Source organism: Bemisia tabaci, chromosome 2 (genome assembly GCF_918797505.1).
Source record: "Bemisia tabaci chromosome 2, PGI_BMITA_v3".
In the NCBI taxonomy this organism is placed as follows: Eukaryota; Metazoa; Arthropoda; class Insecta; order Hemiptera; family Aleyrodidae; genus Bemisia; species Bemisia tabaci.
The window spans coordinates 53280001-53307548 of NC_092794.1; the positions used below are offsets into that span (position 1 = coordinate 53280001).

The 27548-nt window shown below is 40.5% G+C and overlaps 1 protein-coding gene across 2 annotated transcripts in view; it reads right to left on the bottom strand.

The window, feature by feature from the left end:
* The window catches only part of LOC109035878 (endoplasmic reticulum aminopeptidase 1), a 43144-nt gene that overhangs the window by 14683 nt on the left and 913 nt on the right, over window positions 1–27548 (bottom strand). The window contains exons 2-3 of one of the 2 annotated variants that reach the window (XM_019049724.2): window positions 3409–4045; window positions 142–294 (exon numbers count right to left, since the gene is read on the bottom strand). In XM_019049724.2, coding sequence (XP_018905269.1) covers window positions 142–294; window positions 3409–3493 — 238 coding nt within the window. In that variant the 5' untranslated portion in view covers window positions 3494–4045. Of the gene's footprint in view, window positions 1–141; window positions 295–980; window positions 1877–3408; window positions 4046–27548 lie in introns of those variants that run through there. The other variant, XM_019049808.2, reaches the window with a different exon arrangement.

Consider the following 27548-nt stretch of genomic DNA (forward strand, 5'->3'; position numbering starts at 1 on the left):
TTCATCATAACTCGTATGGTTTTGTTGCCAAAAAAATGTTGTTTCCTGGAAATGAGAGAAAGTACAGTCTTGAGCCTCATGCACCTTCTTACCCCCACCTATCCAACAAATTAACAGACTGAAACTTAACTCATGACTCACCATTTTGAGGCCCTACATAAGCAATTATAAGGGCTACAACGAACAGCATAATAAGAGTGCATGATGTGATGATGAGGGCCCTCTGCTGCGAACAAACCGCCAGCCGATCTTCGCCGTACATCTCTCTCTTGTGCATACCATGCCTGTTTTCCCCTGAAAAATAGAAAATATTGTATTCAAGAATGTTGGTTACCTTGTGTGCAAGAGGAGATTAAAATTTTTAAGTTACAGTGGGTCTGGTACATAACACCTCACCTGAGAGATAGTGTAAGGTAACGTCACGGATAGAGTCTATTCCAAGCAGTCCAAGTATGCTGAGTAGACAATATACTTTGTGAGTCCTGCAGAAGATATAATAAGCCTTCCACATTTTAGACAGCAGAATTTTCTGTCTCATTTAGAGGATCTGTAGTTTTCTCCTTGTGTTTTTATTTTTCAATCGCGCAAAATTTCAAGGAAAAATTTTGACTGATTTTCTTTAAAAAGAATAAAACATAATTGCAGTTTTCAAACATTGCAACTGCAATCAATACATACTTTTCACATTTGGTAATCGATTATGAGAAGGTAAATTTCTTTCTCATTGAGGGGATGGATTCTACGATAAGTCGTTTCATGGATGTTTCTTTTTGATGATTAGCATCTTTTTAAAAGTGTCCACTTGCGTTAGGTTGAGGGGCCATTTTTTTACCTCTCTCAACTTGAGGATTTAAAAATCTCAAAAAATACGATCAAGTGAAAAAATTCTACCTAAGACCTATGAAACTTTCTTGATTTCATCAAACTAAGCATTGACAAGAAGTTTAGTTGGTCTCTGGTAGGTATCGGATAAAACTTACGGTAATAACGCGTTTCAGTGAGGAAGGTAACGTCGTCAACCTCATGATCGCTCATTGTATGGTTGAGACCGTTGGGAGGCCGCCGCCAAGCAGTGGCCTCTGAGTCCTTTGTGCTCGACACGATGGAAACTTTGATTAAAGGTTCCCGCTGTTCAAACGCCACAGTCCCTGTTTATTTGAACGGCTGGTAGAGAAAATGTGCTGCCAATAAGCTGCCTACAAATGACAGCTTCTGACAAGTGACGAAAAATTCGTAAGAATGAAATAACTTCCCAACTATGATTTCAGGAATGGGCGCAGATGTACAGTTATGTCAGGATGCTTTGAAACTGTGATCGATTTAGAGTAAAATCAATGTCTTACGTTGCTAAAGAGATACTTTGAACATCTGTCAAAGGTCAATACATTCGTAATGATATTACCCGGTAAGATTACACGCGAGTAACGCCTTTTATCAGTGAAAAATCGGAAGGAGAGTACCTACTAGTGTACTTAAGTTAAATAAAATTAAAAACACTTGTCATTGGTATTCGATCATAAAAATAGGACGCGGAAAACTGATAACTCGAATATAGGGGCAAATGAGACTCAAATTAATGACAAAAATGTTCAGAATAATGCAATTCGGATGCGTGAATCGAAAGACGCGACAGAAAATCGTGCAGAAAGCCAGGAACAACCCCCTGCGTTGCGTGAAAAAAACTAGAACTCCGGCTTAGAAGCGTTGAGAAATGAGATGAATGTAAAAAGTAATCAATGCTGCGGTCTGCCGAGATGAAATTCACCGCTAACTAGAGTAATTTAACATTAATAAATGAGTGAAAAAAGTAACTATCTCACGAAAACAGAAAACACCGAACGGACGCCACCTAATATTGACATTTCCTCACCCAGATCAACCAATCACGATGCAGATGGATGAAAATGGAGAAAAACCACCCTTCAGCGGACCAACATCTTATCAACCCCATGCAAGCGTGCTGTGCTTTTCACCGCATCTTGCATATAAACATTGACAGTGCTGCGATCTCTCGGCGTGATGATGAACATTTTTTGAGTGAAGTTTAGAATTTTCACCGCCAGAGACTGCGAGTATCCCATATCTCTACGACGCGGCGGGAAACGGAAATTATTTGAATCATCGCAGACCGCACCGGATCCGACACGATGCACATTTTTCAGCTACCTCTTTCCACAGAATCTATATTAAAAACCCTATAACTCTATTAAAAAAACCTGAAAGTATGAGAGCGTGAAATATAGCGTATATTATATAGCGTATTTCATTCGATTGGTCGCATCGATCGGTTGATTTTCGCGTCTCTGGCTGAAAATATTGTGTTTCTGCAAGGTTGTGCTACATCCGTTTTCCGCCAAAAATGTAGAGTGAAACCAATTTTCAGCTTTTCCGACTCCAACTACACTTAGATTTATTTTGACTCCGTTCTAGCTGCTCTGATGGCTCCTTTTTAGCAGTGAAATAAGTTCATATGTATCACAACCAGCGGCAGACATAGAGGGAGGGGAGGTCTGCCCCCCCTCCCCCCTGCAGAAATCTACCCCGCCTCTCCAGAGAAATGTGAGAGATTTTGCTAAGTAAGGGCGTAACATATCATCTTTTATCTTGGAAATCGTAAATGGATTAATTTTTCGACGAGGGCAGCTTAAAATTGCTTTTAGTTGATTTCTTTACATTCTACTTAATTTCTCTTAATTTTCCGTGCGAGACCCTCTGAACCCCCCTATGAAGCTAGGAAAGTCCCCCCGAATTTCCTTTGAGCTAAAGGAGTCCCGCAAGTCCCACAGACTTCGCTTCGTGGCGTGTCTTCTAATGCCCTCCAGACTCCCTTTGATGAGGTGCTCTTCCCTCCTCCTCCTCCTCCTCCTCCTCCTCCTCCTCCTCCTCCTCCTCCTCCTCCTCCTCCTGCTCCTCCTGCTCCTCCTTCTCCTGCTCCTCCTGCTCCTGCTCCTCCTGCTCCTACTTCTCCTCCTCCTCCTCCTTCTCCTCCTCCTCCTCCTCCTCCTCCTCCTCCTCCTCCTCCTCCTCCTCCTCCTCCTCCTCCTTTGAACCAACTCCCAAATGAAGTTAAGTGTCGATCATGTCAACTAAACTTAAAAAACCAGTTTTCAGTTTACGATACTGAGTATACTTTCCCTCATAAATAGAATTTATATGATTTCTTAAAAATTGGCGCGGCTTTTTCCTCCGCTATGAGAATAATCTGTGCCTCTTTCCAGCGATAAAGTTAACTGTGGTTTTCCACCGGAATAATAAAATATAGCTGTGCTGGGGAACTTATTGTTAGCCTCCGCTCTGGTGTGTTTTTTCATTCTCGATAGCGATGTGTTGCTTCGAAAATGACTTTTTTTCTTTGTGGTTTTGGTCTGCTAGAGGTTACACGTAAGAGAGAATATGAATAAAACTCACCGATCATTCCGTTTGCTGAGTTGTTGTTGAGATTCCTCTTCTCCAGAAGCTCCATCTCTACATGCTCGTCGAACTTGGAGGCCATGATTTAATTCTGAGCCAACCGAACACATTGATACAAAAATTGCAAGTTCCTGAGAGCTGGCACTTGTATATGCAGGTCCAAATTTTAACTTCGGATGGGTTTTCAAAGCTTAAAATACCTTACAATTTTAATGGTGCTCATCGAGTGAGACCCGAAAGAATCGCGAGTTTTTTTGTATTTGTTTTTCAAATCACTCCCACCCTGTGAAAAACACGTATTATTCATTGCTCGTCTCAGCACGCACATCACTTATCCACTTCGTTGACGAGAGGTTATACAAAAATGAAAAATAAATCATAAATTAAGAATTTAATTTTTTTTTTTTTAATGGATACTTAAAAAAAAATACCGGTCACGTCAAGTAACCATTGAGTAATTCAAGCTCTTTAGTAGGCTGTACACACCTCGAAATAATTTTACCGATCACACTTAATCGTCCTTCAATTTCCTTTCAAAAATTTCGAATCTCGGGGTCCGGTGCCTTTTGATACCACAGATTTCGATTTCGCGAGCAATTTCTCGGTCCAGTCCAAAACCCAGAAATTTTACCACCTGAAAAAGAGAGATGAGACTTGTTACGGTACAGAAATTTTGACATTATGACATAATTACAGACATTTTAAGGGAATCGAAGTATTTTGAAAAAGGACTAGAGACGATACTGGGTTGCAGCGTTACCCGATGTTACTGTCAAAATTGAACTTTATCGTGACGCATGGTAAAAGACTACTTTTTTCGCGTTGAATTTATAAATATCTCAGAAAACATTGATGCGATTCCTGCCATATGCAATGACTTCAGAGAAGCACTTTTCAAAAATTCTCAAAAAACTATCAAAATTTTCGTTCAAGGAACCTTTTTTTGGTAGTATTTCTTTAGGTAAAATTCAGCTCTTTGTGAAATTTATGTAAAAAAGTTTTCAAATAATATAATGACTTTTTAAAGAATTTAAAAACATTTCTTTAAATCCTTTTTAGTGTTGAAAAACTGCAGTTGATCGGCTTGAAGAACAAGGCGCTTAAGTGCAGTATTTGAACAAAATGGGATATTAATGATTTCAAGTAGAACTAGTCTTAATGCAAATTCTGTGAAGAATGTGCTCTCTAACTCCAATTTTTAAGCATCAAAAAGTCTGTTTGGGCTTTCTTTCCGCCACAAGGATCCATGTATTACGAAACTTTAAACACGTATTTCTCGAAATAGCAAAAACCGCACTTATTGTGTCCTTCAAGCTCCTCCGTCAAAATTTTGAGATTTTCTTTTAAAATTTTATTTTACTTAAATTTTATTTTTCGTAATCTTCACTTGTAAAGATACCCAAAAAGAGTTTCCTAAAACGGAAAGATGAACAGCTTTTTTAAAAATTTATCTTTTTAAAATTTGTGATTTTTTTTAAAATGAAAATTCTAAATAGTCGTTGCTATTCGGATACTACTATTTTTGCGATGATCACGAATATTGCCAAAAACTTTGATGCGACGTTATTCGATACCTAACATTCCAATCGAGTGTCAAATGTCCTTTGTTGTGACAAATCTGTTGAAGCCGCTGCCCTTCTCACTAGACAGAAAAATACAGCGATAGCATCAGAATACATCTCAAGCTCACGCACACAATCAATTCGAGAAAGAGGCTTAGCCGGTGCATGTTGTTGTGATGCAAAAATAGTTGCCATGGTAAAACTCATAAAGTCACAACTCAGGGCGCCAACGATTATCAATTATGTGGTAAATGACTTGTGCAGTCGAAAATAATGCAAACCGTTGCTAATACTCTCGTAGGGAAAGAATCAAGGCCGAACTTATCAGCCTAGGAACGCGGCAACCCTGCATGAAACTTTACATTCTTAGAATTAGTTAAGAAAAAATTGTTTAGGCGATATTTGGTCGACATTTTAACAAAATTCTTCAAATTATTGGCTTAAAATTGTGTCAGTCTTTAATTTTGGTATTTAAAGAAACGTTTTTTTTAAATATACCTGCCCTGGTAAAAATTGGCAGTAGAATCTGTGTTCCAAAATACCATAGACCTACAGCCGGCTGTAAGATTTCCAATAGCTTCTATAGCCGGCAACACAATTTCCTATAGCCTTTTATAGCCGATGGCGATTAAGCAACAGCCTGGCGATAAAGTGTATGTTAAACGTTACCAATTACGGATACTAGGACTTAGTTAGTTTTTGGACTACCGCTCTCTTTTTGGGCCGCAGTATCTTGATTTAATTTGCGAGGAAAGCTCCGTTCTTTTGGAAGATGCCTGACATTCCTAATAAGTTGGAGCGCCTTCAATTTCGTATGATACTGTGCAATATCTCTGGTGTGAAATAGTTGCTTCAAGCGCCGCGGTACGCTGCGGCGCGGCGCGGCGGGCGGGCAGCCAGCGCTGAACGCGCATTGGTGCCTGCAAACCTAACAGGGATACTTCACGCATTGCGCAATGCGTGAAGTAACCCTGTTAGGTTTGTAGGCGCCGGTGCGCCGCCGCTCCGCTTTGTTAAGTTAGGCTCTAATATTTAATCTCGCGGAGTCAGAATTTTTCAACTCATGACTTTGAAATGTTTGCACACTCTGTATGGATTATTCTCATTTTAATTGATGAAAAAAAATACGTAGTAAAGGAAAATATAATGTGCGTTTTGTAAATATTAAGGTGATTCCGTACAAACTTGAGGATTTACAAAGCACAAGAATTTCTACTCAATTTCTTATAGCCTTTTATAGCCGATGACGAAAAAGCAACAGCCAGGCGATAAAGTGTAAAGCCCGGCGATAGGAACTATAGCCCGGCTGTATAATTTTTTATCGCTTCGTGTAGCCCGGCCGTATGATTTTTTCCACTTTCTACAGCCAGCTATATGATCTCTCTTGTCATTCTCTTACCATCTTTCTCTTTCCTTCATCTTTTTCCTTCTCGTTCTCTTTAATCTAATTTTTTTCTTTCTTCATCTTCTTCTTCTATCACTTTTTCTCTCTTTCCGTCTTAGCATTCCTTTTCTTTGTCCTGCTCTTTACCTTTGTTTGGGAGCATTAGGGATTCACTTGTTTCCTAATTGTATTGGAGTGTTTGTGTATTTTGCCTCTTCGCTAATTGCAAGGGCTCCTCTTATTGAAATTTATTACAATGAAATTAAAATGTGTAACAATGTTTTGTAAAATCTAAATGCTCACGGATCGATGCTACTCAAGTTGAAAGTATTTCTGGTTTCAATTTTGGTCGAGTGGCAATATGCGAAGAGGAACCCTGAATTAATTGTATACGTGCGAGATAGAGAAGCAGGTCAGCTCTGTAAAAATGTTTGATTAATATCCGAGCCGTAAGCATGTACTCATTAATCTTTGCCCACAACCTTCGTCGTGGAATGAAAAAATGGATGATACCACAACATGGGACCGGCAAGGCATGACATTACGAGCGACACAACACGACAGCTGACAGTACAGACGTGTTACCAAAAAAAAAGCAAAGAAAACTACATTTTTAAAGATAATTTTTCTTCAAAATACAACCTATTTTAAAGTCTGAAGAAAAGTGGATCCACAGCAAAAAGGATAGTGTATCGATACCCCTTATTCCTTGGAAAAGAAGACACATTTTAAGACGTTTTCCCTATCAGGGTGCGGTATTTCTCAGTTATGATCAATTACAGAGACTTGAATAAAACAGCAAAGTTAGCTCAAAATCATCAGGTGGTTGTTTAGCCTGATTTACAGCGGGGCACGATTTTACTTGAAGATATCGCAAGATAAAACATTTCAAAAATATCTACTGCCGCACGATGCTTCTTGGCCTACCTGAAAAATTGAAGGAGAAAGCGGAATGTTGGTACCTTCCATTACTCTCTTTGAGTCAATTGAAAGGGTGCGAGCCAGAGCCGCTAACTTACATTCCATACTTTTAATTTACAAGTATTTCATAGGAGAAGTTGCAAATTTTATTTTGAAATTTTTTGTGAACGTTCTTTGTGATTTGTTAAAAATTTCTTGAAGGTTTTGATGTGAAACCTGCATTCATTAATGAAGGGAAACAATTTTCAGGTGAAACTTAGAAATAATTTAATGCAATAAAGCCCCCCTTGCGTCTCCCATCCTCTCAATTGGACGTATTTCTGCCACACGGAACTATGTGCATCATGACGTGAGCCCCGCTATGCTTATATTCTTATGGGTCTCAGGGCTCATGTCCTAATGCACGTACGATAGTTCCGTTTAGCAGAAATATGTCCAATTCTGCTACATTTTGGATGTTTTTGTGTTGACATTTTAACATTCTGGATATAAAAATAGCGTGAGAGAACTTATAAAATGCTGAATTACCCTCTACAACAGTTACCTCAGCAATGCCAAGATGTAAAACCAACTGCCGAAGCGGGTAATTCAACATTTTATGAGTTCTCGCACACTTCTTTTTACAAAATAGCATGTTAAATTTACTTCACTTTTTTATGATTTTACAATGCTGGAACCAAGAATCAAGAACCAACATCGCGACCAAGAAATACTCTTCCTGCGCCCAACGCCTCAATTTCGGCTACGATAACCAAAAATATTCGGTGAAAAATTCGAGTTTTAACACTGTTTCCGAAAAATTCAGTTATCTGAACCGAGGGCGGTCCTCCTGACTGAAAACTGACCGGACTGATGATAATTAACCAAAAATATTCGGTGAAAAATACGATTTTTACCATTGTTTACGAAAAATTCAGTTTTCTGAACCGATAGTCCAGGAATTATACGTCAAATTCAGGCAGTTAAGGGAAAAAATTAATAACAAGCTGATTTTTGGCATAGTGAGTCCTTATGACCCCCTGAGTGCCCAAAAAAAAGTCCTCATCGATAGGGTGACGGCTTTGGGTTTTATGGGGGGGTAAGTGCCCCAAAATCGGTTTCATAGTCATAACTCGAGAACGGTTGCTTGTATCACTACGTATAGCACCATTTTCTGAATCCTCGTAAAATTTCGGATCGATATAAGCTCTTATTGGTTTTCCCCGGCCCCCCGGTGCCCCCCAATATAGCAAAAATGTAATTTAGAGGAACATTTTTGACAGTTTTTCTGCAGGAAAAAATTGATTAAGACTTCTCGACAGCAAATGCTGCTTTATATGTCACTCTGAACTGTTGGTACAATTCATAGTGAGTTCATTGGCTCACAATGTCCTACGTGCTGAATTCTGGACGGGGGGGGGGGGGGGGGGGAGAGCCACTTAGTGAGCCACTTAGAATAGCACTTTTAAAGTGCACGATGATGATGTTACTTGTGACCCACTTCGTCTCTTCAAACGAATTTCGGTGTTTTTAGGGTCACAGGATGATCTTCAAAATTATTTTCAATATGAGCTTCTTCCGTACCCAATGGCACTCTTTGATAATGGCAACATGCGGAAAACCCAGAAATCAACATTGTACTCAATTTTTAAGCGATAGGTAATGACACGCCGCCGCCAGATAGTTACTTTGTCATAGACGGTGGTCATTTATTACATAAAGTTGTGTGGCCTCGCTTCGGAACTTACGGTGGTGTATTAGATCTTTACGTGTCCTTTATTCGGAGAAAATTTGGGCCAAAGTGCTCCATCGTGTTTGATGGATATTCAGAATAATTCGACACAACAAAAACGAGTGAAAGATGTCGACGATATGGAAGTAAAGTCATCCCTCGAATTAATTTTCACAAGGATCAGAACCTCGCTTGCAACCAAGAATTATTTTTGTCCAGCGATCAGAATAAGACGCAACTGATTAAGCATCTTGTTGAAAAATTCAGAGAGTCTGGACACGAATGTCAAGTAGCCGATGGTGACGCCGATCGTCTCATCGTTGAAACAGCTATGAGCATGTCTAAGACTTACAAGAATTGCGTCATTATCGGGGAAGATATAGATCTTCTTGTAATACTGATTGCGTTATCACCAAGTGATAAAGAAATTTTTTTCTTGAAACCTGGCCGAAACAAAGTACTCCCTAAAATGTATTCGTCACGAAGTCTTGATAAGAAACCTGTTTTGAAGGCAAACATTTTGCTCTTGCATGCCTTTTCAGGATGCGATACGACCTTTCAATTTTTGGGAAGGGCAAGTTAACTCTTTGCAAGTTAATGGAGAAAAAGAGTTGTTTAGCTGCAGCCGCTGAGTGTTTCAAAGAAACAGGAGTGCAACCGGAAGTAATTGCCTCGTCAGGAGAAAAGCTTTTACTAGGGTTGTATGGTGCCCCTGAGAAAACCTAGTCCTTAAATGAATTTAGGTTCATTTGCTTTAAGAAAAAAATCGTGGGCAGCGAGAAAAATCAACTTGCATCTCTGCCACCTACAGAAGACGCCGCAAAAATGCACTCTTTGCGGGTGTACCACCAGGTACAGTCGTGGCTTGGTAATACTCCGCCAGCGGATAAATGGGGTTGGCACAGAAACCCCAAACTTTCTCCAATTCGATCAACCCTTGGTCCAGCGCCTTCAAAAGTTTTGAATTCAATTTTTTGCTGTTGTGCAAAGTCGTGCGGGTGCCGAAAAATAGGACTTCAATGTTCTGAGGTCTGCATCAACTGCAATGGTAATTCCTGCGAAAACTCTAGAATTCTAGACTTAGAAGACGAGGAGCATGATGTCGATGGTGATCTTCTTGAAACGGAGGACTTGCCAGAAATTAATGAAGAGGGTCAATTGGATCCAACGAGTGAGCTATCGCAGATGACGTCAACGTCCGACAGCCAACCAAGACAAACAGTCGTTGGAAGCTCATCCACTGACGAACCGGCTCCGAAGAGAAAGCGAAAATCGTCCCGACTGACAATTAACATCCTGTAAATTTACGTCCGTAAGTCGAAGTCAAAATTTATGTTCATTACCAAAATTATACTCTATTTTTATTTCCTTCATTCAAAATTGGCTCGCATTAATTTCCTCATCTTTCTCCATACTTTTGGCGGGGACCGTTCATGTGGGGGGGGGGGGACTTCTTCGGCTCCCCCCCCCCCCCCCCCCCCCCCTTCGCTTTAATTTTAATCTCAGCTAGTACTTTAAATTCTAAATTATTTTCATAGAATTTCAACTCTCCTGCATGATCGATCAGTTTTGAGAAACAAGGTTGGAACCCCTCTTCATGTGTATTTTTTCTACCAATGTTTGGGGGCTCCCTCCCCCCCGTCCAAAATTCAGCACGTAGGCCATTGTGAGCCAATGAACTCACTATGAATTGTACCAACAGTTCAGAGTGACATATAAAGCAGCATTTGCTGTCGAGAAGTCTTAATCAATTTTTTCCTGCAGAAAAACTGTCAAAAATGTTCCTCTAAATTACATTTTTGCTATATTGGGGGGCACCGGGGGGCCGGGGAAAACCAATAAGAGCTTATATCGATCCGAAATTTTACGAGGATTCAGAAAATGGTGCTATACGTAGTGATACAAGCAACCGTTCTCGAGTTATGACTATAAAACCGATTTTGGGGCACTTACCCCCCCATAAAACCCAAAGCCGTCACCCTATCGATGAGGACTTTTTTTTGGGCATTCAGGGGGTCATAAGGACTCACTATGCCAAAAATCAGCTTGTTATTAATTTTTTCCCTTAACTTTCGTATAATTCCTGGACTACGAAGGCAGATACTGACCGGAACTTGGGTGTTTCATATGAGCCACATTATTTTCCCGCGTGAAAGTGGCAACGCGATATGCCTTCATTGATACAGTCGCTATTTGCTTGCCAAGATTCATTTGAACAGATGGCCCGAACTTTCAGATCAACAGCAACTGTGTTTCAGCCGCCCTTCACCCAGTCTTATGAAGATCCCTCTCCTCCCGCAACTCTCTCGGTTTTTGTTTACTTAAACTTTCAATTTTCCCGTTTACATCTTGATCTCACGTACTGCGGTGCACGTCCCCATCTTTGTTTTTGTTGCTCGATTGATAGTCGGCTGGATCGAATGTCGACCAATTTTCAGGCGCGGGACACGATTACAAAATTGAATACAAACTAATTCATAAATCGTGACTGTCTTTATATGAGGGGAACTTTCGCGGCGTTATTTTTTTTGTTTTTTTTTGTTATTTTATTTCGCGGGTTTCTGTTGGATGGGCGTAAGTCCAAAAACTCATGAGCGCTGGCTTCCGTTGATCAAGCAGGGCGCTACGGCTTATGCGTTTTTGGACTTACGATCGTTTGACAGAAACCGATTCGATTTATTTCCGGTATAAATTAGCTCAGTGCTGTCATTTTATTTTTTGTATTTATTTATTCACTAATTTCGGCAGTTTATTTGGCTTTTCTTCCAGTTTAGGTATCTACAGCCGTCTATACAGACAAGAGTTTAAGGTAGAAATTTTTATTTTTTTCTTTTATTGTCAGTAGACATCAGGGGAATTTGGCACATCCATGCTCCGGCTTTCAAATTTTCAGGGACTAAAGCCGAGTAGAATCTGTTTCTGCAGATCCACTCGTCAGTTCCACGAAAATTTGTCGCCACCACTGGGATTCGAACCCGGGGCCTATTGGTCTAGAGTCAGACGCACTTGAAATTGAAATTTATGGCAATGAAATTAAAATGTTTAACAATGTTTTGTAAAATCTAAATGCTCACGGATCGATGCTTCTCAAGCAGGGCCGGATTCGCCTACTTTCCGTCCATGGGCCGCCTATATTTTGCCGCCCCCTTCTCATTCGTTTTGAAACTCGATAAAAACCATCAACTGAACGTGCCAGCGGGGGAGGAGTGCATAATAAGACGCATTTACTCGTGTTGAACACATTTTTTGGGAAAACCCTGTCAACACTACTAGCAAAAGTTCACGAAACTTTGCGCGGAAGTTAAGTTCCGTAAACCTATCTCTGTGTGGACAAGGCCTTCCATTCATAAGAAATGAACGAAAAAATTATGAAAGAACAAACATAAATGTAGTTTAATAATTTTAACTTCCGCCGCCGCGCCGCGCAGACCGCACCGTGTTGGACGCAATGCGTGAAGTATCCACGCAGTCTTGTAGGCGCTATGCGTTTCACGCTGACCGCACTGCGTTTGGCGCAATGCGTGAAGTATTTATGAATTCTTGTAGGCGCTATCCGTTTCACGCTGACCGCAGTGACCGCACTGTGTTTGATGCAATGCGTGAAGTATTCGTGCAGTCTTGTAGGCGCTAATATGTGTTACATGCCGATCGCCGCGCCGAGGGCTTCTCCTTTTCATCTCAAGTCCTGGTTATCATTTCTCTGTAAGTCGCACCGCTCTAGGCCAAATTTCGTGTTTGGTCTCTCTTTTAACTGGACTTATTGAAGGTGCTGTCTCTCGTATCACTAAGAGACGACAAAATTAGAAATTACTATACTCTCAGGAAATGAGAAATTTTGTCGCCTTTTCTCGTTTTTAATTTTGTTTTTATAAATCTGATTTTTTTTTATACCCACACTTTAAAACATTGCCGCAAATTTTTGCCATTGCAAATTTTTGCCGTCCCTTAGATTTGCCACCATAGGCAGCGGCCCATGTGACCACCGGCCACCCCTTTAATCCGGCCCTGCCGCTAGGCCAACCTGTCCGGCTCTGCAATTTTATTTTATCAAAGGATTCCGAAATTTGTCCGATTTCTGGAAACATATTCCGATTTGCCAAGGTTCCGAGAAAATTCTGATTTTATAACAAATTCCGGGGGGAAATTCCGAAATACGCCCGGATTCAGTTTTGAAAGATCGTCAAAGATCGAAAAGTCCCTATATTTGATCAAATAAATGGTCAAACTGGTGAAAAATCACAAATTTTGAGGAAATTCCGAAAATAGCTGAAAATCCCGGGAAAAGTTCCGATTATTTGAAAAGTCCCGAATTTCGGAATGAATTCCGGAAATTGGCAGCACTGAATTAGCTCAACGTTGCCATCTTGTGAGAATCGCTTTTTGCCGGAAGTGGCAATGCCGCTCATCAGGGAAGGAAAACTCGGTAATGAGACTCAGAGCTGGTACGTGTTTTTTAATTAGAGACTGCAATCCCTCCTCTCAACTGCGTTTTTTTGAAAATCACGGTGCGTGTTCTCGCGTAACCCCTTACGCCTTGAGAGGTGGCGCAGCGAGGGGTGGGGGAGTCCCCCATTAGGGGTTTTCGAGTGGATACCCAGCTACTTCTCACAGAGCCCTTGTCATCGCTTCAAGCTAGTTTACTCACTTCTCTGCGTACGTCCTCCTCAGCCAGTGTTGCCGATTTTTGTAAAATTACGCACATTCCCCCGTGAGACTCAATGTCGGTGGCTAAAGAGCCAAACCACGTATCTCCGTTTGCGACGTTGCAGGTTTCCTGTCATACTTTATTTTTTCACGGGAAAACTAGTTAACGTAATTTTGTTAAAGCTCTCTTAATTTTTCTCATCCAGTAGCAGAATAATTTGTAAAAATTACAGGGCACGATGTTGACGTGTTTCTCTTCGGAAAAATGAATAGGATTGAAAATTTTGAGACCCCGCCTTGGAGATACGTGGTTTCGCACTTTGGCCATCGACGTGTGTGTTGGTGTGCTGAAGAAAAACGCTGTAGCAGCTTTCAAACATTGCCAAATTTCCATCGGTAAATTACAAATTTTTTGAGAGACTTGTGGACCTTCCGTCCAATTTTTCGAAGCATTTCCCCCACAGTTTAACTAATATAGGTTCCTGAAAATCGCGAGGGAAAGTATTCATACCTTTCCTCGAAAATGAATACTTTACTGAAAGCGATTTATCTATTTTGAAAGTCGAAAAATAGCCGCGTTTAAAAATACTCTTTACTGTAACTGTGGTATCATCATTATTCTTATCATTTTCTTTTTTTAAATTAATAACAAATAAGTTCTATTATTTGAATATCCTTTGAATAGTTCACGTAGGATAAAGCGAAATAAGTAATAATTTTAATGAATAATGTTCATTACTTTTCCTTTGAAATAATAAAAAGTGAAAAGGAATCCGCAACGGCGCTAATCAAGATACTTGGTTTCGTAATACGTGTCGATTTTTTATGCATAAATTTACTATACGGAGGAAAATTTTGCATGAACCTTCGAACGTTGCCAAATTTTCTCTAATTTTATACGATTTTTTTCTAATGGCTGAATTTTCCTGAAATTTTTATAGAACTTCATTTGTGATTCAGTCAGACGGAGGTACCCGATAATTTCCAGGAAGGATAAAAGAAATTTTATCAAGAATTTTGCATTCACCAGGGAAGCCTGATAACATTTGAGTGCTCGCATGACGTTCTTTCAAAGTTCGGCCGGAGAGGGCGCGTTTTTTTTGTAAGACTGACAACACTGGCCAGTGCACCCTTTACCCTCACCTCTCACTTCTCTAATGAGTGCGTTCTGTTTGCTAAAATCTATGCTCTTGCAAGAGTCTCCATCTTCGTGGATACTTTCACTTTCGCTCCCTCAACCTTGGCGCCCGGCCTTAAAAAATCAATTTTAACGAATGGATTGTTCACAGACGAGAAAACTTAAAAGCTCCGTCTGCAGATCCTTCCGTAAAGTTGTACCGCTGTGAGAGACTTGAATATACCTGGAAGTTCTCCCTCTGACCGCTCCCCAACCCAACTCCTTGGAAGATACTTTGCGCCCTTTCGGAGGGAATAAAGTGTAATGTCATCGGAATAAAACCTCCGATCAACAAAAGAAGTGAGTGAAAATTTTGGAAAAAACTGAATTGTTTGTGATTTTTAGAAAATGTTTGACAAATTAAAGTCTTTTCAGATCGCAATTTCCCTAGTTTGAATAACAAAATGGACCGCGTTAAGTAGAAAGGAACCAAGCCACGTCAGCTATGGCTAAATTTCACTGGGCAATTTAATTTTATACATGATAACGGATGCGCGGCTTTTTGTGCAGATGTCAGTAAATTTTTCGCATGGTGCGAGGCAAATTCCTTAAAATTTTCAAAGGAATCCGTACAAATGTTCTCTGGTAAGAAATTGAACTATCCAGTTAAATTTGGCAATAGCTGAAGTGGCTTGGTTCCTTTCTGCGAAATGTGGTCCAAATATTATTTTAGATTGGACTTCAAGAGAGACGCATGACATCAGAGAGGAGCTACGCAATACACGATATAAAGGAGTATATCCATACAGGTTTAATTGAAATTGATGAACGATTCGATATTATTGTGGTTTCCGAATGGATAACTATTCGCGCTCTTATGGTATGTTTGTTGCCTATGCGGACAAATTGAAGGCGAACTTCATGGGCTTAAAACATCGTACAGCAAAATATTGGTTTGATAAAGCTAAGAGAGAGCGATATAAACGTATGCTTATCGAATAGGCAACTATTCGCGCTCTACAGTATGTTTCTTGTCTATGCGGCAAAATTGAAGGCGAAACTCAAGAGGACGCGACATCTGCTAATGGATTTACGCATGGTCTGTCGGTCCTTACAAAGATTATGGAGCGATGTTAATGGGATTTTTCCCAAAATCGATATTTTCAATGGCTTTAAATGGAGAAAAACAATGTCGCCAGCTTGCCAAATCGCCACTGGTGCGAGGTCCCTAATATATACTGTCTCTGAACCGACCGATCGCAGGAAGTGAATCTCGGAGGTTAAACTGCTGAACCACATATCGACGGCGTAAGTCCGCAATCACATAGCTCGTTTGCAGTGTCTGAAAATCTCCGCCTCTATGTTATTTTTTTAAAGGAGAACAAATTGACATCAATCCTTGGAAGTTTTTGCGGAATTTTCTTCGCACGGAGAACAAAAATCACTGCAGTTTTAAAGCGTTGCCGTTGAGTAGTTTCCCGTTTAAAAAATAAAGAATGACAGGAAGTCTGCGATGTCGCAAACCGAGTCATGTGATTGCCGACTTACACCGTCGATATCTCCGTTTGCGACGTTGCAAATTTCCTGCTATACTCCATGGTTTTCTTGAAAAACCAATCAACGTAATGCATCGAAAACTTCCTTGCTTTTTCTTCTGCACTAGCTGAATATTCTATAAAATCTTCAAGCTATGAAGTTGGGTTGTTTCTCTTCGAAAAAATACAAAATTAGGAGCGGACGTTTTGAAACTAGAGTAACTATATTGAGAGAGTATGGCCACTGGTGTTACCACCTCTGATTGGCTCAGCTATCTTAGGCTGAATGGAGCCCTCAGGACCCAAAAATGGCGGACGCCATAAATTAATGTAATGCAAAATGACTCAAAATGCCATTTTCCTTGCTTATCGTAACGAGAAATTTACCCAAATGCACTATTGCGACTTCTTTACATATTTTTAAGGCTAATCGTGTGCAATTTTTGAGAAAAATTATCTTAGATGTAGTAAGGTTGGCAGCAAGTGCGGTTGGTGAAAACCGTCAAAAGTTGGCAATGACCCCCCTCCCTTCCACAAAGACCAAAACAACGCACCGCCATTTTTGGGTCCTAAGCCTCTCCATGGGGCCCAGTGGCCATACTCTCTCAATATAGGTACTCTATTTGAAAGAAACACCGCAATGGTGATACGTGGATTCTCATTTTGAAGATGAGGATGCTCTTGAAGTGGAGCGCTTGAGCGGAAAAAGAGGGATATTGCTGCTTAACGACGGGTCAGGGCTGGACTATTACTCATTTAAAGGCGTCGGCCGTAGTCACGGCAGGCTATATTTGATCAAATCAAGCGCGAAATAGATTGAACTTGCCGATCGGATAACCATAATTAACAACCATGATTAGAGGAGTGGGGAAGTAGCCTCACGCGTTGCATATGGCTAGTTGCTCAGAGCTCAACCATGCGCGTTAGTCTCTAATATTGCCTCGCTTAAGAAAAACAATGCGTATGAGAATTATTCGAATGTTGCTAGATTTACCCTTGTAAAATATTTGTTTTCGCGAAGATTAAGGTGATTCGATGGACGCCATATTTTGTGTCAGAACGGCATGCGATATATCGCATCAATTGGTTCCATTTTTTCAGCTACTCGTCATTTTTCTCCAATTTTGAGATCGCAATTCTGTTGTCAGGAGACTAAAGCACTCACTTACCAATTTTAACGAAGAAATTCAACATAATAAAGGCGTGGTTTTTTTAGAGAGAAAATATCGCATTCGAGTGCAGTTTCGATATCATCGAATGCGATGTTTTCTCTCTAAAAAAACACGCCTTTATTACGTTTAATTTCTTTGTTAAAATTGGTAAGTGAGTGCTTTAGTCTGCTGACAACAGAATTACGATCTCAAAATTGGAGAAAAATGGCGAGTAGCTGAAAAAATGAAACCAATGGATGCGATATATCGCATGCCGTTCTGACACAAAATATGGCGTCCATCGAATCACCTTAAAATCAAGAATTTCTTGGTACGAGGCAAAAACTAGTTTTGCTATTCTGCCGTGCTAAGGCAAAACTCCGTATGAACCTTCAGGCGTTGCCAAATTTACCTTGATAAAACACGAATTTACTGATCAACTTATCAATTTTTTTCTTCCAAGTTATTTTGTTCGAAATTTTACCTAAAGTTCTTGAAAATTTCAAAGAAAAAGATTCATAACGTTCCTCAAACATAAACATTTTATTGACGGAAATTTGGCAACTCCTGATTGTTCATACGGCGTTCTTCCTTAGCACGGCAGTATTCGAAGGGATTTTTTTTAGAGAATTATAAAGAAGCAACAGTTTTACAACACGGTAATCGCGCTGGTTCCTTTTTGCTGAATGCGATCCGTATCATGTTGGCGTCAACATGGTACCAGGGCCGGATTAAGGGGGTGGCCACGTGGGCCGCGGCCCATGGCGGCAAATCTAAGGGGCGGCAAAAATTTGCAACTTTTTAAAGTGTAGGTATAAAAAAAAATCGGATTTATAAAAACAAAATTAAAAACGAGAAAAGGCGACAAAATCTCTCATTTCCTGGGAGCATAGTAATTTCTAATTTTGTCGTCGCTTAGTGATACAAGAGACAGCACCTTCAATAAGTCGAGTTAAGAGGGAGACCAAACACGCAATTTGGCGCGACTTAGCGAGAAATGATAACGAGGACTTGAGATGAAGAGGAGAAGCCCTCGGCGCGGCGATCGGCATGTAATACATATTAGCGCCTACAAGACTGCACGAATACTTCATGCATTACATCAAACACAGTGCGGTCATTGCGGTCAGAGTGAAACGGATAGCGCCTACAAGAATGCATGAATACTTCACGCATTGCGCCAAACACAGTGCGGTCAGCGTGAAACGGATAGCGCCTACAAGAATGCATGAATACTTCACGCATTGCGCCAAACACAGTGCGGTCAGCGTGAAACGCATAACGCCTGCAAGACTGCGTGAATACTTCACGCGTTGCGCCAAACACGGTGCGGGCTGCGCGACGCGGCGGCGGAAGTTAAAATCATTTATCCACATTTATCTTTGTTCTTTCATAATTTTTTCGTTCATTTCTTATGAATGGAAGGCCTTGTCCACACAGAGATAGGTTTACGGAACTTACTTTCGCGGAAAGCTCCGTGAACTTTTGCTAGTAGTGTTGACAGGGCTTTCCCAAAAAATGTGTTCAACACGAGTAAATACGTCTTATGCACCCCTCCCGTGCTGACACGTTCATTTGATGGTTTTTATCGAGTTTAAAAACGAATGAGAAGGGGGTGGCAAAATACAGGCGGCCCATGGGCGTCAAGTAAGTAAATCCGGCCATGCATGGTACCATGTTTCACTCACCAACATGATCTTTTTTAGTAGGAAGGATTAAATTGTGAAACAAATTCACAAACAATAAATCGTTAGTTTGAAATCCGACTCTTTATCAGAGGAAATTCGGCATCAACTTCATGTTCAGAGCCCCTTTTACTTAGCATGACAGATTACAGGATGCTGGTGGCCAAACAGCAATGCAACAGCCGGAAATAGATTGAGGTATAGATGAAAGGAGCGTTAGTGGCCATTTTAGATTAGGTTGAAATTTTGTGCGTCATTTGATGCTGGATGCCACCAGCCACCAGGCATAACACGATGAATTTCCAATTTTCAGGGGAAACGGTGCGCAGTACGGCAAAATTAATCATATCTTAGTTCGGAGCAGATATGCGTGTTGTACTATAAGAAGAATCTTCAATTTGCTGGGCACAGCCATTTCAATGATTTTCTGACTGATCATCTCTAGCTTGGTGTTTACCTCTCTATACTGACGCGAAGGCGCAAATCCCGACTTGCTATCACCTCCTGAATTTCCTCACGAACGGAGAGAGTTGAGATCTTTTTCACGAGAGAGACGGTTTCATTCAACGAGCAGGTTGTTGAAATTGATAGACAAATTTATAGACAAAGGAGACAAAGAGAAAATAAAGAAATCTTTTTTATGCCCTGGTAAAAATTGGCAGTAGAGTGTGTTCCAAAATACTATAGACCTAAAGCCAGCTGTAAGATTTCCAACAGCTTCTATAGCCGGCAACCCAATTTCTTATAGCCTTTTATAGCCGATGGCGATTAAGCAACAGCCTGGCGATAAAGTGTATGCTAAACATTACTAATTACGGATGCTAGGACTTAGTGAGTTTTTGGAATACCGCTCTCTTTTTGGGCCGCAGTATCTTGATTTACTTTGCAAGTAAAGCTCCGTACTTTTGAAGGATGCCTGACATTTCTAAGATGTTGGAGCGCCTTCAATTTCGTATGATACTGTGCAATACCTCTGGTGTGAAATAGTTGCTTCAGACGCCGTGGCACGCTGCGGCGCGGCGGGCGGGCAGAGAGCGGGAAACGCGCATTGGCACCTACAAACCTAACAGGGATACTTCACGCATTGCGCAATGCGTGAAGTATCCCTGTTAGGTTTGTAGGCGCCAGTGGGTCGCCGCTCCGCTTTGTGTTAGGTTCTAATATTTAATCTCGCGGAGTCAGCGTTTTTCAACTCATGATTTTGAAATGTTTGTACACTCTGTATGGACTATTCTCATTTTAACGGATGAAAAAAAAATATGCATTAAAGGAAAATATAATGTGTGTTTTGTAAATATTAAGGTGGTTCCGTATCAAACTTAATGATTTCCAAAGCACACGAATTTCTACACAATTTCTTTTGGCCTTTTATAGCCAAATGACGATAAAGTGTAAAGCCCGGCGATAGGAACTATAGCCCGACTGTATACTTTTTTATAGCTTCGTATAGCCCGGCTATAAGATTTGCTCCGCTTTTTACAGTCAGCTATATAATTTTCAATAGCCTTCTTTAGTCGGCTATAAAAACTCCTATGGTATTTTGAAACGCAGCCGACAGCATCGCCAATTTTTACCAGGGTGGAGGCGGGTGGTTGCAGTGGACTAAGTAGGTGCTTAGTGGAATAACTAACGACAACCGACGAGAGGCCCTACTGTTAGTCTATCATTTTCTCCATAGTATAAAAGAATCACCAGTTTCAACCAACAGGATCGATCAATTTTCTCTTTGTCTTTTTGTCTATGGCTTTGTTTATCAATATAATAATCAGCCCGCCAGGCATCTTTCGTCCGTTATGGATACGATACATAATGTCCCTCGGTTAAAGTGATTCTTAGTGATTGAGGGATGAGATCCGCGACTATACGTTGCGCTGCTTCAAGGTATGTGTGTTAGAGAAGCAATAATACTTGTAATGTGCAAGAATTCAAGAAATTCCTGTAATGTGCAATAATTCAAGAAATTCTTGTAATGTGCAAGAATTCAAGAAATTCTTGTATAATGTGCAAGAATTCAAGAAATTCTTGAAATGTGCAGAGGTTTTCGAAAGCACCGGAACGAGCAATCTTTACAAACCCCACAATGTAAAACACACAGGGTCTCACTGAAAAGGAGCTGATTCAAGAGCAACTATTCGACATTACGGCTTAATACTTAAAAGTAGCCGCAAGTCGACCATAAAATGATTAATTTTCGAGAGCTTTGATTATTTTTGTCAGAAAATTAAAATCGCATTTTCTTGACAGAAAAGAGCCTAATTGAATGAAGTGTTGAGAAAATTGTGCGTCCTCATTTTCATCTAAAAAGTCACCTGGAATAGAAAATCGCATTTGTTTTTCTACTAAAAATTGTTACGAATAAAAGAAACGGATCATGTAAATTTTATCCTGTACATATATTTAGGATTTTTCAAAGCAATTAAGCTTTTAAAAAAAATAGCTTACAATTAATTGCAAATGCATATTAAAATTACTCCTATTGCGCCGAGGTGTTATGTATGTTGTCTATTCACGAATTGAAGGGGCTCCTCTTATCGAAAATGGCAATAGAATTGAGCTAGGTTGCAATTTTTTTTACGTTGCAAATTGCCAACCTTCCTCCAACAAGCAACTCGTTACATTGATCGTTTGGAATTCATATTTCCTGACCAAACGATGTAAAAATATTGTAATTTCACGGGTAAAAAATTGCATTCTTATTCCACTGAATTGCAAAATGATTTCTATATACTTTAGTTGCACTAGGGCAGGGGAAGCAGTGGCACGATATTTTAATAACATTCTAGTCAGGTTGGCTCCTCTCTATTAAACTCTGTCCATTTAATGTTGTCAATCTTACAACTAGTTTTTTTTTTTTTTTTTTTTTTTTTTTTTTTTTTTTTTTTAATGCGATCTAGCTCCCTCCTAAACTTATGTCAGTCAATGTTCCTGAGCGCTGAGTCAATTGCCGGAGCTTAACACCCCCCCCCCCCCGGGTACTCATTAGAGCTCAAAAATATTTGACTCTAATTGAAATTTCTGAACTTCTTGGTCTTGTTTTCCCATAGAGTACATAGAGTCGTAATGTAAACGGGAGAGCTGGCGCCATGTTCTGCTCGACGAGTTCTGAGCCCGGTGTGCGCCGAGTTCGGGTCACTTTTTCGATACATTTTCGATCCAAGATGGCGGTGTGGAATACATGGTGATTCCTATCTCCTTTGTTGTTGTTGTTGTTGTCATCGGATGGCCGGGTACCCGTGTATCGCAAACAATCGATTATGTATCGAAAAAGTGACCCGGCTTCACACAGGAGTCTCGGAATTCGGGACATGGAAAATGCTTAAAAGTGGCGCCAGCTCTCCCAATTACATTACGACTCTATGTACTCTATGTGTTTTCCGCGCATATTAGTGTGGACCCAGCACTATTACAAATAGTTCGGGCCATATTTTAGTGTTTTTTTCCTTCTCGGTCAATTTGTTTGTCTTGATTCGGACATGACATCGCAAGTCTGCGGGTTCACCTCTCCGATTCCTTTAAATCCTCCCCTATTGATCCTAGCCTTCAATATTTATGCTGAGGGAGTCATGCAACCTGGAGATTTGGGTATTTTGTTTACTTGCGAGGGAACAGGAATGGCGGTGCTCCTGCCCTCGCGGTTTCCGCAATCCCTCGAGAGTACTAAATATCCGAGACGCACGGAAGGCGGCAGACCTATCTAATAAGGATTGATTGCTCCTCTCTTCCCTCAGCCTTAGACACCAGGATAGTTTTATTGCCCCCTTCTTTTCCGCTTCAAATCAAGTTCACGGGCTTTTTCCGACTCCCACCAATGCCAAGTTTTTCCGCACTTTTGTTTTTTTTTTGCTTCTGTTGCTGTTGATGATGATGATGATGATGATGATGATGATGATGTTGTTGTGTTTGTTGTTGTTGTTGTTGTTGTTGTTGTTGGTGTTGTTGTTGTTGTTGGTGTTGTTGTTGTTGTTGCTGTTGTTGTTGTTGTTGTTGTTGTTGTTGTTGTTGGTGTTGTTGGTGTTGTTGTTGTTGTTGTTGCGTGAAGGTTAAGGGGAATCAGTCGGCTGACGATACCCAATTCGGGGTCAAGAGGGCCTTGACTTTGTCTCGCCGATTCCTCTTTGCGTGATTAGGTAGACAAGGTAGAGGAAAAACTAGAAACATGGGAAACAAGACTAAAACTTTCAAAACGCTACGCGAGCGGGACGTTTCGAGTGAAAAAAAAAATAAATAAAAAAATATATAAAAAAAAAAAAAAAAAAAAAAAAAAAAAAAAAAAAAAAAAAAAAAAAAAAAATTGCAGTGCTCGTGTTCGTGTCGACTGGGATAAAAACGCCACTCACTTTCACAGAGCGTTCACACTGTGACATATTAACTGACATTCTTGGAAAAGAGAAACGTTTTGAAAAAGGGCAAGCACCGATATGTCAATGAGTTAGCGCTACACTGTCATAGTTGAAATTTAACTTTAAGCTCTCAAAGATGTATCTCGGTTTACGACGTTGCAGACTCTAGAAGAGACGTAATCTGCCGTGCTAAGCAAGAACGCCGTATATCCATCAAGATTTTTCCGCGTTTTTTGGAACTTAACACTCTATAAAATAAAAACTGTTTTACCCATGCACCCTAAATTTCAGGTTAAGTTCTTGATATTATTTGAAGAAGAATTTTGTAAAAACATTGTCCCCAGGTACACAAGTTTTTCTGATATAATACATTGTTTCCAAAAAAATTAAAATGACGTTTACGGCGTTTTTGCGTTGCACGGCAGTAATCGGGCCTTATTTTAACTTTTCTCCCAGATCAGAGCAATACTTTATAGGCAGCATAGAGCAGAGGATTGCGAGTTCACGCCTCGCGCCATCGCGCCTTCAATTTTTCAGACGCAACACGGACGTCCATCATGTACGAATAGTTGTATCTCTGCGCCGTTGTCGATGCGCATCTTCCCCTGGCTCTATTTTCATATTGTGTTTTTTTCCGTTTCTCTTATTTGTAATTTTGACTCGAGGGATACGTGAGCAACGCAACCGAAGATAGGAGAAACATATACGTAAATGAATGGTGACGTATCAAAGAAAATTGTTCAGATATCTTTGTTGCGTTGAATGAAGATGTGAGCCGTGGAATAAACTATGCATGAACGCAGTTTCGTTTAGGAGACCCATTCATCTCTCCGGAACTTTCATATACGTGAGTATCAAATTATATTGTGAGTGCCCCTGAATAATCTACTTAGCAACTTCTGTCACTGCATATTGCACGTGAGGGAAAGAACTTTCTATGTTTAAGCTTGACCGCGCAAGACCTACCTATGCTTTTATGGGAGTTTTATGTAAATCAGCGGCGAGACGTTAATTATCGATATTTCTCCATTTGAAGCTGTGGTAAAGAATCGATTACTAAAGTGTTCGTTGCGAACGACCCTGTTTATCGATCCTTTTCCATAGGTTTAAATGACAGATCAATCGATATATCGCAAAGCACGCCATGAGGCAAGGCATGCCACTGATGTAAATAGCGTAAATCTAGAGAGGCGCGTCAGATTTTGCGACGTTGCAAACTTTGTTTATTCCAGGTCACCGGTGGTCCTTACTTGTGACTCTTTCTAGTTTCAATCATATTGTAAATATTCCAATTGCTATATAAGTAGGTGAATAATTTAAAAAAAAAAAAAAAAAAAAAAAAAAAAAAACCAGGTTGACGATTCCTGATTAGGTTCATTTTTATTTGTTTCACGACTTGCTGCATAGTTAGTATGTGATCAGCCCCTAAGCTAAGGATGTAATGGATTACTTGAGGAGGTAAGAGTTCACTGCTCACATGGGTCCTCATCAAAATTTTACATACGGTAGAAACATAAATACATATCCTGATTCAACTCATTAACGAGGAATCAGTGTTATCTGCGTTCCACAAATTTTGAATTCAAGTTGGCAAAGTACCGAAAACGTACGAATTTGACCATTAATAATCTTTTTAATGGTCAAATTTTCTCAGAGTGCTCAGGTCACTCTACAAGTTCTGTGTATCGGACGCGTATTTGACAAGTTCTGTCACCTACCGAACACACCGATTAGAACACCGATGGAAATCTAGTGCCGGTTATAAGATCTCCTGGAGATCGCAAGTAACAAGGAAGTCAACCACAAACATTCTTTTTTATCTGTGTTCCTTCAATATGAGCCGCTTATATATTACGTAACGACCTACGGAGAGGGTTTGAATCTGTTTCACGGGGTGCGTTACTGATAGGAGGAGGCAACCGCTACATTGCGTTAGGCTGCAATTTTCCGATTTTCAGAGAGGAGAGGTGAAAAATCCACGCACGAATGCAAGATTTCATCCGAAATGCCAATTCGAGGGGATGGGCGTCGCGTTATTTGGGGGTGCAGACCTATGTCCTGTAGTACTAAGCAATATAATGCTAACTTTTGAAATCACTAAATAGGTATCTTCTTCAAATTTTCTATGAATATTTTGGAATGAGTGAAGATAATTCATCGAGAAGGGGCCGTTCAATTAAAATTTACATCCACGCTACTTAGAGAAAAAGGCGATCCGAGGATGTCTCACGAGTGAAGGGGGCAAGGCGCATAAATGCAGTTTTTGAAAAAATTGAGATATTAATGATTTCGAGTGAAACTAGTCCTTACGTACATTCTGTGAAAAATTTGCTCCCAAATTCCAATTGTTAAGTATCAAAAAGTCACTTTGACCTTTCTTTCCGGCATAAGGATCCGTACAATTTCGAATCTTCAATCACGTATTTCTCGAAATAGTAGGAATTGCACTTACGCGCACTTCTTAAGCCCCTCAATTGAGGGGCTTGGAGGAAAAGGCGCATGATTGCAGTTCTTGTTAGGTCGAGAAATACGTGTTTGAAGATTCGAAATTACACGGATCTTTATTACCGAAAGAAAGTTCAAACTGACTTTTTGATGCTTAAAAATTGGAATTAGGTAGTGAATGTTTTACAGAATGTGCATGGAGACTAGTCTTACTTGAAACCATTAATATCTCAATTTTTTCAAAAACTGCAATTATGCGCCTTGTCTTCCAAGCCCCTCAATTGTTCCTCGAACCCTCAGTTCGTGAAACTAATTCGCCCAAACAGCGCTCGCGTGGACAAGGCCAGCGAGCTGATCATTGAAATTGATAGACAGATCTATGAAGGCATAGGAAGCATGGAGCGATCCTATTGGTCGAAACGGGTGGCTGTTTATAGACAAAGGGGGGAAATGATGGACCAACAGGGTCTCTCGTGAGTTGCCGTTAGTTGGTCTATTCTTACCTTCTTTGCCCATTGCAACCACTCGCTTCCACCAATAATCAGGGCCGGATTTACATTTTTAGCGCCCTAGGCTAAACTTAAGGTGGCGCCCCTAAAAGTAGGCGCTCTCGTGGGGGGCGGGGGGGGGGGTGGTCTCCCAGACGCCCCTCCCCTCCAGATCAGAAGAAGGATGTTAGGAGTCCGGAAAATGTTCAAATTCACCTTTAAAAAAACACCTTTGTCAACCACAATTTGTAGAATCTGTGTCCCAAAATACCATAGACTTACGGCCGGCTGTAAGATTTCCAATTGCTTCTATATCCGGCAACACAATTTCTTATAGCCTTTTATAGCCGATGGCGACTAAGCGACAGCCTGGCGATAAAGTGTATGCTAAACGTTACTAATTACGGATGCTAGGACTTAGTGAATTTTTGGACTACCGCTCTCTTTTTGAGCCGTAGTATCTTGATTTATTTTGCGAGGAAAGCTACGTACTTTTGATGGATGCCTGCCATTCCTAACATGTTGGAGCGCCTGCAATTTTGTATGATACTGTTCAATACCTCTGGTGTGAAATAGTTGCTTCAAGCGCCGTGGTACGCTGCGGCGCGGCGCGGCGAGCGGGCAGCCAGCGCGAAACGCGCATTGGCGCCTTCAAACCTAACAGGGAAACTTCACGCATTGTGCAATGCGTGAAGTATCCATGTTAGGTTTGAAGGCGCCAGTGCACCGCCACTCCGCTTTGTGTTAGGCTCTAATATTTAAGCTCGTGGAGTCAGCGTTTTTCAACTCATAACTTTGAAATGTTTGCACACTCTGTATGGATTATTCTCATTTTAATTGATGAAAAAAAATATGTAGTAAAGGAAAATATAATGTGTGTTTTGTGAATATTAAGGTGATTCCGTACAAACTTAAGGATTTACAAAGCACACGAATTTCTACACAATTTCTTGTAGCCTTTTATAATCGATGGCGAAAAAGCAACAGCCAGGCGATAAAGTGTAAAGCCCGACTATAGGAACTATAGCCCGCCTGTATAATTTTTTATCGCTTCGTATAGCCCGGCCGTATGATTTTCTCCGCATTCTACAGCCAGATATATGATTTTCTGTTGCCTTCTTTAGCCGGCTATAAGAATTCCTATGGTATTTTGG